This window comes from Thunnus maccoyii, chromosome 13 (assembly GCF_910596095.1).
Source record: "Thunnus maccoyii chromosome 13, fThuMac1.1, whole genome shotgun sequence".
Lineage (NCBI taxonomy): Eukaryota > Metazoa > Chordata > Actinopteri > Scombriformes > Scombridae > Thunnus > Thunnus maccoyii.
In genome coordinates this window covers 2,997,990-3,009,294 of record NC_056545.1, presented here as the reverse complement: position 1 = coordinate 3,009,294, position 11,305 = coordinate 2,997,990, and the positions used below count along the sequence as shown (strand labels likewise).

Here is an 11,305-nt window from a genome sequence, read left to right as displayed (position 1 = left end):
GCTGTAAATAGTCCAGTTAGGGAGGCATAAAATATTAAAATATTACAATCACATTGAAATATCAATAGCAGTAGTAGTTGTAGTAAGTCAACAGTACCAGAAGCACACAAGACGTCTCTCATAACGAATGCTTTGCCTTTTCTCTGCAGAATTTGCCTTTTCTCTTTGCCTTTTCTAACATAAAACCTTGTGTGTTATTGTGTTTTTATTACTAAAAGTTCATCCTAGAGCATCGGAGGTGTCCAGTGGCTGTAGTAGGGTGCTTAGTCAAAAAAATATATTTACCAATGATGAATGCAGTTTTGTAACACCACCTGTAATATCAGCTTAGCTTAACGCAACAGTGAAAACAAAAACCAGGGGGGTTGAAGGAGTGTTTTATTAAGCACTTTCTGTAAGGCAAAAATACATAGCAGCTGCTGAGCAACAAACCATTGATTTCCCTAAATAAATACGATGCTTTAAAAGTTATTTCTTTATTCAGTAACACGTCCTTATTTGAGATGTACAATTCTGACCTGAATATCCTACTTACACAACCTAACAGTGTTACTACAGTAAGTAAGACCTGTGAGGTACCTAGTTGTTTTTGTTTTACAGGTCTATGTGATAATCATACGACCAACCAATACGACATGTTGCTATACATCCAAAAATATGAAATCACAAGGACTTGAAATGGAAAGGACATTGACAAACGTAGTAGTATATGTAAAATGGTTCACAAGGACAACAATCACAATCACAACATCTATAAAGAGCTCTAAAGAGAATATTAGAGCAATGGTAACATTTTTCATTCCAGGATTTTCAGTGATTCTCATTGGCTCATTATTCCAGTTTTATAAACTCTTGGACTTGTCCTGGTTGTTCATGTACTTCTGGTAAACTACTCCCAGCGTGGTCAAGAAGTTTCCCATGAAGAGCACCATGTAAGAGCAGCCGCACATGACAACCTAGAGCACAGCAAAATAAAAAACGAGACATGAAGAACAATGGTCTGTCACACACACGCAACAGTGCTAAAAAAGATTTACTGCAGCATACAAGACTAAAATTTCAACAATCATCCACAGTTTAGATATTTGCATATCTTATATTAACATTAATAACAACAGCTTTTGGGCAATGCGTGAGAAGTTCAAACATAAGATGAGACATGAACATGAAAACAAATCAGTAAAATAAATGTGTTGAATTTAATGAGTAAAATGCGTGTTACAAAGTTAAAATTGATGACAAAGTTCTGAATGAACAGTGAAGCTCTGCAGTTTACAAACCTGCCACTCTTTGCACTCTGGGAGCTGGAACATCCTGAACAGTGTTATGCTGTTATAGAGCTGCCAGAACTGTAAGAGGAGAAGAAGTAGGTCAGAGGGGCATTTTGTTAACTGGTTCATACATTGACACTGCATTTAAACAAATAGTTTGGTAGTAGGGACACTGCTTAGTGACAGAATGATGTGAGGAAAAGTTTTTTATTCTCACCCCAGATTAATATTTTACTGTATCTCAGCCTTCCTCTGTGAGATGTATTGTATACAAATAAATCAAATAGTTCAAGTACATTAAAAAAATGTTTTTTTTTCATTAAATCTAAATTTAATTAGTTTCTACTAGGCATTGATAAATCCACGTTTGTTTGTTTGTTTTTTTAATAAAAAAAAACTCAAATAATGATCCCTTAATGTAAGAAAATATTAAGAGATGATACTCACGTGACCAAAAAACAGGAAAGGCAGGAGGAAGGTGAGGCCTCTCCACATCCAGGACTGGAAACCCTCTGAACAGAAGGAGAGGAGGGAGGAGAGTCATTGAGCTGGGATTAACTTAATCTATCATTATAGGATATTTGTCATGCATAAGAATACATGGACATGACGGATAATAGAACATACAGTCGACATAAATACAACACAACAGCAGTTTCGATATGACTCACCGACAGTGAGGTCCATGTTATGTCTTTCTCCCAGAGCTCTGAGTCTGTACAAACAGCCGCTTTGGTAGTAGTACTGGAGAAACTGGACAAAGCCTACTTAGCAAACAGAGCAGAGAAAAGAAAAGAAGAGGAATGACATCATTGTTTGTTGAGATATGAGTCATAGTTGTGTTATCTGACTTATTCATGTGGAAGACTATAGAGGGTTGACACTGAAACTGTATTTTACACTACAAACCAATTTTAACCAGGTTTAAAGAATGTTACAAATGTGTCAAAATAAGTATATTAAAAATGTCAGTACGCGTGATATGAAATAATAATAATTACACAGTTTGTTTTCATGAGAAATCATTAATACTTGTGCCTCTTCAGGGCTAAAAATATCCTTAAAATGGGAACAATGTGAGAAGAAAAAAAATCACTTTATCATTGGAGTGATGAAGTCTGGAGCACACAATTATTGTCAGAGCCTTTTAGTAAAGACACAAAGCATTTCTGCAGCGTGGAAAAAATCTTTTCACTCACAACTGATGTCTACACTCGCTCTATGCCAGTTAGTACATAGTGCATATTTCATAATGTTAAGTACATAGTTTGAAACTGGGACACAGCTTGAATTTCTTACTTTGGTATAGACAATATGTTAGGAACTGGTTCCTAAACATCTGGTAGAGAGCACCTTCAGGCCTGCGAACAAAGACAACATCTGGTTAGAATGGAGCTTCACTGTTAAAAATCTCAAACCCCAAACTTTTATGGTATTTAAGCAGATCATTTTTTTTGACATTTTTGGCTTTGTTTTATAGTTGAAAGTGCTAAGAGAGACAGGAAACATAGGAAAAGAGAGGGGTATGACATGCAACAAAGATGCACGGCTGGAATCGAACCATGGATGTTGCTGTTATGTGGTTTGCATCTTACCAATAAGCTACGAGGCGCCCCGTAACAAAAGTATTTTGATGGAACCAGTCACTGTGTACTTATAACAATGTTATTATATTTTGTAGAGAGTTGTAGTGCAAGTATAAAACTGCCACGGTGCCTCCAGACAGTGACTAGTTGCTTCTACATCCATCACTCAACAAATACCAGTACAATCAGCTCCTGTATTGCTTGCAATTTCTGTGGTTGCCATGGTCACACGGCAAGCCAGGAAAAGTAAGTTAAAGAGCAGCAGCAGTCACCCTCTCTCTCCTTTCCACTCGCGGTCTGAAAGAGCCCTCAGTCTAAAGTAAAGTAGATTAAATCACTCACCAGGTGAGCATGACTCCAGACAGGAAGGTTGACACATAGTGATGGAAAACCCACCAGCCTTTGATCCTGAAACAACATACAGGACTGACAATAAGGGACACAGGACTGTGTTGTGTGTAGTAGACAGGATACCATCAGGCAAGGTATAGATACAAGCTAGGTCTGTATGACATGACCCATAAAATATGAAGAGAAATATAATGAGGAATGTACTCAGAGTCACTTAATTAGAAAGGGGCTCAAACGAAAGACTTCAATAAAGGGTTTTGGCTGAGAGTTCAAAGTGCTTTTCTATATTACATGTCCCTGAGGAAGCCTTTCTGTAGTCAGTTTAGCTGTTATCATATGGTAAAAACAGTGGAAAAAAAAGTAAATTTGTTCCAGACCTTGAGCCGTTGCTGATGAGGATACTCTCCCGGATGGTGAGTGTACAGTAATACCACACCAACAGGAAGTTGAAAAGGGCATCTAAGGCTCTGAGAAACAAGAACAAAAACAGTACGTAAGGAAGTTAAAAAAAAAAACACAACCAAATACACACATATAATGGAAATAATTCAACAAACACATCCATTAATCCACACTGTCAGTCTGCAGTGATGTGATGCAAAGTATCAACACTGGAACTGATCAACCACATATCGTAGTCACGGTAACCAAATTTAAGAGTTCATTATCAAGAATTTTTGCCCATTTTTGTTGATATCTGGAGACATACGGTTATTGGATTTTCCTTTACTTTCTAATTTTTTTAATAACAATGTGAATAGCAAAATAAAAGACATTAAACACAATAAAAGAAACACAAGTGGGTGACAAAACACAAACAGACACACAACAGAATCTAGACAAGAGTAAGTCAAAATGCAAATCATAAGAAAAATTGAGAAAACAAAAAAATAGAATAAAAAAATCGCAGTGGTAGAATTACTGTATTTAGAGGAAGGAAAAGGAGATGAATTACTTCAGCGTGGTGCTGGATCAATAGGGGATATTGTAGGTGTATGTTACTGTTGCGGTATGTGTGGGAGCCAAGTTACGTTTATGTATGTTTAATTCAGTAAATAAGTGGAGTCTACAGTTTGTTAAACAATTAATGTAAATTGAAATTATGTGTAAGTCATTGAATAAGTTAATTAATAGTAATTTATTAAAGTTCAGCTAATAATCATTTGGTTTAATTGATGTTGATATAAGCGTGATATTTTGTGAAGGCAACATTATTTAAGCTTATTTAAGCTGTCACTTTAAGAGATATAGCTCCCTTTTGTTTTACTGGGGTGAACCTGTGGTTTTGAAGAGTTGAGGCTCTAGTAAGGACCGAGCCACACTGTTTTCTTCCCGTAGTACAGTTTGCTGATTAGGAGAACTTGGCATTGAATACTCCTGTAAGAAGATACTACAAACTGTGGAATAAATACTTGTTTTATCATTTTTTTTACATCAGAGTCCTGTGGAAGTTTTTCCTCCTCAAGCTAACGTACACGAGTTAGGCCATGTACCAGCCACAGCATGTTTGAGGTTGTGTATATATATTCTATATATATTATTGTTATAGAATTCTCTGAAATGTTGATATCAGCATCAAAAATCCAGTATTGGTCAGGCTCTATCATGAATATACTAGGAAGTAGCTTGGTGACTTAATACTGGAACGCTGATTTAATCATTTTGTTTGGACATTCACTTAGTTTCAAGAGCTAAGTCGCACTGAGTGACATGTTTCTACATTATGATAAACATGGGCACTAGTTACACGATCCTGCTGCTGTAAATATTCACTAAACTAAACAATTTGCTCCAGTTTGAGTAACATTTTCTAAAATCTACAGCGCTCAGCTGCTTTAGGAAATGACTCAGCATTTTTAAAAATGAAACTATATACTCATGACCCCTTTATAAAGATTCAATTACTTTAACAAGTTTAACTCTGTAATTTCAGATTTCAAACAGCTTAATGACCTCTCAAAATGAAAAATACTCCAAGCAGAAGGAGACAGAGCATATCTTACTGCCCAATATGTGAATGACCTAGACAAACACACACACACACACAAACACAAATACATACACAGGATATAATTTATATATATATAACTAATATATATGAATCTTAATGTTGAGTTAATGTTCGTATTGTTGGTAAATCGTATTTGTTCCATTGAATTGAATTAAAATTGAAGATTTACGTCTTCATCGCTCCACTCCTACAATTTGGATTCAACTTCTGCAAATGTAGACAAGATGATGGGAAATCTTACCTGTAGCTGAACAAAAAGCTACATGTGAAGGAGAACAGGAAGAGGATGACCGTGAGGACCAGTTTAAATTTCTCATATTCATCTTTGTAGGCAAATCTGTTTGGTGGAGCAAACAGAAATGATGTTACTGTGATGTCGACATGAATGTATTTTGAAAGACCGTGATGAAAGGTGACAGTCAGTGTGACTTACTTCGACTGTTTGTTGAGGAGTGTTACGTTGACGTTTCCTAAAACAAGACTGAGGTATAACCTAAACAGGAAAAAGAATCAATTATACAAAATGATAAATTTTAATAATTTTGTCATTTAAAAATATTACTGGTTTCAAATAAAATGTGTTGCTTCATTAGCCCTTGTATCTGACCTTTTACACGACAACAAACTGTCGCAACACATTAACTGCCAGTACGACTGCTTTTGCAAGATTTTTATGTTAGCTGTGAACAAAAAAACTGACAATTTATTGTGAAACTCCCTTTTGTCATCCAAATACACAAGATTAATCATATGAAAGAATCAAACCCGTTCTTCTTTGGCAGAAAAGCTTCCATCTCCAAGAAAGCGTTTGCTCTGTCTTTGATGGAGTCCTCGATTTCGAAGATTGAGTCCAAATCCTCTGGACTTAATTTTGGTGTTGGGTGTTTTTGTTTGCATCTGATCATAGAAAAATAAAAACATTATGACATGTTTATAACACAGCACAGACTCTGCACTGTGGCCCCTATCACTGATCTCCACATAAATCCCTCTCTGACTTTTCACCCATGAACACTGATGATAAAGTCTCATTTAAATGCAGGACCAGGTTACTGTCACATGCACAGCAACACAGCTAGTTACAATTTAAATACAATATAAACAAAACCACTTAAAATCACTTAGAGCTGCAACGATTAGTTGATTAATCGATTAGTCAATCAACAGAAAAATGTTTATTATTTAGCAAACTAATTAATCATTTTTTAATCTTTTTTGAGAAAAAAAGGTCCAAATTCTCTGGTTCCAGCCTCTCAATTGAATATAATACAAACTCATATTTTCTGGTTTATTTAGTCTTCACCGATTGTAAGCTGAATATCTTTGGATTAATGACTCTTGGCTGGAATAAAAGGAGACATTTCAGGACGTCATCTTGGGCTTTGGGAAATGACTAAGCCATTAATCGTGAAAGAAATCAACAAATTAATCAATAATGAAAATAACTGTAAGCTGCGGCCCAACTACCACTGCATTGAATTTAACTGTCCTTAAGTGTCCTTATCTTCTATAGAGAAATGTATCTTCTCATTACCCTTACAATCTGAGGACGCATCATACTCATCATTAAATGCTCATGTTTATGTTTATTTGTAGAGTACTTTCATACAAAAGCAATCAAAAGTGCCTCACAGCTGTAGAAAATATGTAAAATCTATAAGAAGAACCTGTAATGAACAGCTACCCAGTAGACATGTTTGAGAGTGATGTGATTGATTTAATGGCTTTTACAGGAGAAACGTTAACAAGCATTGAAGTAATGTAGTATAATGTACTCTGTTGGCCTGCAGTTGCACAACATCATTTCTTCACTGAATCCCTGATCAAATACCTACTCTTCCAGTGATCCAGTGAGCTCTTTCAGTTTCTTCCTCTGACGTGTGATTGCACTGGAGCAGCTGTCTTGCAGTTTGGTGACTTCCTCAAGCTTCTGTTTATACAGACGATGGGTGTCCTGGAAATGAAAAAAGATGCAATCAGCCTCTTCAACAATAATGCCCCAACAGGCACTGGCAGCCTCTGTCAGTGGCTAAGATTTATTGTGTAAATAATGAAAGATTTATTGTTAATACCAGAATAACTATTTATAGTGGAAGTAACTTGATCTTGTTTTTTGTAATTGTTTGTCTATTGCCATTAGACTTTTTAACCTTCATTTGTTCCCCACAGTTTTACTTGTGTCACTGACTGTTACAGACACAGAGGTTTACTGTTTGCCCTTCACTGAGCATGTGACCTGAGATGACAGCTGATCATGTGATGGCATCCACAATGAGTGATGCTTTGAGTTTTGAGTGCTCTAGTGCATTAAATCAAGAGCTTTCTCTAAAGTTAACTGTCAGCGGCAACAATAGTGGAATGTATGTGTGTTTACTCAAGTACAAATTTAAGATACTGAAGTGTAACCTGTATTGGCACCTATACTGACCTGATAAAGCAGATCAGGTATCAGCCCCAATGTGACAATCGACCGAAGATTTCTTGGTCCATATCATGATAAAATTAAGTATTTCTACAATCAGTAATATTAATTTAGTCACTTCAGCCTGTCAGATTAAGTTATTAGTCCCTCGCCTCATGTTACCTTACATAAAAATGATTCAAATGCAGTGAGGCTTGCAGAGTTTAAATTTGGGGAAAAGAGAGCACTGGTATCAGTATCAGCAGATATCCTGAGTTGAGGTATCAATCGATATTAGGAGATAAAAAGTTGGATCAGGTGCATCACTACTTCATTTCAGAGGAAATATTTTACTTTTGGATGCTCTACTAAGCAGCTATAAAGACTAGTTGCTTTTAAATTAAGATTTTACATACAAACACATGATTATCCTCAGGGATATGACATGTTGTTGTACATTGCATGACTCAGCAGTATGTAAATTAATTAAAAAGAGCTCCACTTCACCTAGCTACATTAGACTTTGGCTTACACAGTAACGAACTAGTAATAATAACAATAATAATAATAATAATAATAATAATAATAATGATGATAATGATAATATACTCACAAATAAATTTTTACTTTTGATAACTTAGTTTTTCTCATAATACTTTTTTACTGCAACAGTACACTTATAAATGAAGAACTTTTAATTGTAATGGCTTTATTACATTTTAGTATGTTGTTCCAGCGGTGGAAAGCACATTTACTCAAGTGCTGTACTTAAGTGCAATTTTGAGGAACTTGTACTTTATTTGAGTATTTCCATGTGATGCTACTTTATACTTCCACTCCACTACATTTCGGAGGGAAATATTGTATTTTCTACTCCACTACATTTATTTGACAGCTTTAGTTACTTTTCAGATGAAGATTTGACACAATGGATAATATAACAAGCTTTTAAAATACAACACATTGTTAACGATGAAACCAGTGGTTTCCAACCTTTTTGGCTTTTTTACAAAAAGCAGTGTGTAGTCAGGGTCACATTTCAGATGTCTATGAGTTGTTAACAGCTCTGGTGCTGCTCCACTTGTAATGGAGTATTTTTACATTGTTGGTTTGGTACTTTTACTTAAGGATCTGAATACTTCTTCACCCACTGACTTGTTACATTACTACTAACATTTCCCCAAAACTCGACAGTAAACCAACCATTTTCGCTACAAAGGCACCCTTAAATATTTAAACTATATCATGACTACTTGATGAAAACACAATATAGTCCACGTATGTATTTTGTAAAACGAATTTCTCGTTTAAGCCAATAAGTTAATGGTTTAAGATAACAGGGAACCGTTGTGCCTCCCCTGAACAGTGCTGTCTGGGACTACGTGATAACCGTCCCGGTGGGGTTAGTGGTAGTTATCGACAATAGTTACTTAATTCCGTATTACTTTTTTTTTTCCTTTTGTCTGTCACAATACAATTATTATAGCGGCTGTGGGGTGATCCAACTGTCGCCTCTGTGTCCCCACCGCTTAATTTTTTCCCACCCGTATTCCGTGAAGACCCGCCCTACTCTGCCTCTGATTGGCTAGTACTTGTTGCCTTCGTTGGTTAGATTGGTTAGTTTTAGCCATGAGGAATGCGATTGGTTAAGATAAGGGTAGGCATATCAGGCTCAGAGCCAATCAGAGGCAGCATAGGGTGGGTCTTCGCGGAATGCGGGTAGGGGTTACAACAAAAATAACGCATCCCGATCCCCACCCACTCCGGTTGATAACGTTAGGTTTACCCGGGCAGGGCACCTACATAGGTAACGTGTCACACCGCAGTGACTGTTCAACTTACCAGAATCTGTTGGTAGTCCTTCTCTAAATCCTCCCATTCACGTAAACATTCAGATACACCAGCTGGACTGAACAACATTTTGTGCTCAGACGCGACGAGGAAAGCTCCTGGAGTTGTGTAATGTTCAAGCCCCGGTGTGTGCAACAGTTGGTCTGTCGAGGAAGACACGCTACTTCCTGTCTGAGCCTTCACTATAAAAGCCTGAGTGACAAAGTGACATGCACTGTCATCATGAACATTTAATGCAAACTTTGTGATGCGGACGTGTTTTTTGGGAAAAGTTCTGAGACTGTTTAGTTTTAAAACATGTCTGGAGAGAATATTTAAATAGAGCAGTTTATTTTTATATGTATATAAAATACTCTTTGAATAATAATTTGCGTCTAATATGGTTTTTCCACAAGAAAAACTCCAATTACTTAATTCAGTTTTAATTCTTAAAATTACATCTACTCCTTGTCCCTCATAAAATGTAAATATTGTATGTAAATATTTTTCATTTAAAAGATTTTAACAGCTGGATCCAAGATGTCTCCTACTTCAGTGGTTCTCAACCTTTTTGGTGTCAAGGACCCCCAAATTGTGAAAACAACCTTCTGTTGTCAGATTTTGCACAAACATCATTCTGCACAGTGAAACTCAAACATTCAACTGAAGGAACAAGGATAAAAACACATTTTTGACAGGGGAGGGACTTTAAAGTCAAGTAAAATATCATTTTCATTATCAGTTAACCCGCTGATTATATTTTTCGATTCATCGATCAATACGTTGATCAGAAAATAGTGAAAAAGGCCCGTTATAGTTTCCCAGAGTCAAAGGTTATGTCTATAAATTTCTTTTTTTTGTCTGACCATCAGCCATTAACCCAGAGATAATCAGTTTAAGGTAGGGCTGCAGCTAACGATTATTTTCATTATTGATTAGTCTGTCAGTTATTTTCTCAATGAATTGATTAGTTGTTTGGTCCATAAAATGTCAGAAAATGGTGAAAACTGTCGATCACTGTTTCCCAAAGTGCAAACAGGATGACTTCCTCAAATGTCTTCTTTTGTCCTGACCAACAGTCCATAACCCAAAGATATTCAATTTTCTGTCATAAAAGAGTAAATAAACTAGAAAATATTCACATTTGAGAAGCTGTAATCAAAACAATTTTGACTTTCTTTTCTTGTGAAGTGACTCAAAACGATTAATTAATTATCAAAATAGTTGGAGATTTAATAGTTGGCAACTAATCGATTAATCAACTAATTGTTGCAGCTCTGCTGTAATGCATAACAAAGACAAGCATTAAATCTTCAAGTTTGAGAAGCTGAACACAGATAATTTTTGGCAAATCTGGGGAAAAAATAACTAACAATTTCATTTGCTTATCAAAATAGATGCTGATTAATTTTCTGTCAATCAATTATTATTTTTTTTCCAGAAAGATTTCTAGGAAATTATGAGAATAATGAAACATAACCTTTTAGTCTGGGGTGGCATAATTAATCTTGGTTAAATATTTCGTACAGTTGTTTTTTTAGTTTGTAGTTAAGTTTTTTTATTTTAGATATTTTAATTGGATTTTTTCATTTGATATATTGCTATTACTTTATTCCCATGTGTTGTTACATATTTTACTATTATAACTAAATTCCATTTGACCCTATCTATCATTTATAACCATGTTGTAATTATGAAAGAAAGAAAAATAAACTTGAGTTTCGTTTTGCATTACTGCAACCAGTATATCCAAGCACACAGCATCTTTACAGATTAATTACTTTACATACTTTTTCAAAAATACTTTATATTAGCCGTACTGTTATATTCTCCATATACAGTACATTGGCGTGAT

General features: G+C 35.6%; 1 protein-coding gene across 1 annotated transcript; it reads right to left on the bottom strand.

Moving 5' to 3' along the window:
• Positions 1 to 360: 360 nt before the first annotated feature.
• Positions 361 to 9,714, bottom strand: tmem120aa (transmembrane protein 120Aa). Its single transcript, XM_042430133.1, has 12 exons — positions 9,463 to 9,714; positions 7,055 to 7,173; positions 5,985 to 6,116; positions 5,653 to 5,712; positions 5,461 to 5,556; positions 3,586 to 3,675; positions 3,200 to 3,265; positions 2,571 to 2,632; positions 1,943 to 2,035; positions 1,719 to 1,783; positions 1,281 to 1,349; positions 361 to 956 (listed from the first exon to the last, which is right to left on the bottom strand). The coding sequence occupies exons 1-12, from the start codon at positions 9,538 to 9,540 to the stop codon at positions 843 to 845; spliced, it is 1,044 nt and encodes a 347-aa protein (XP_042286067.1). The 5' UTR covers positions 9,541 to 9,714; the 3' UTR covers positions 361 to 842.
• Between the last annotated feature and the right edge of the window lie 1,591 nt (positions 9,715 to 11,305).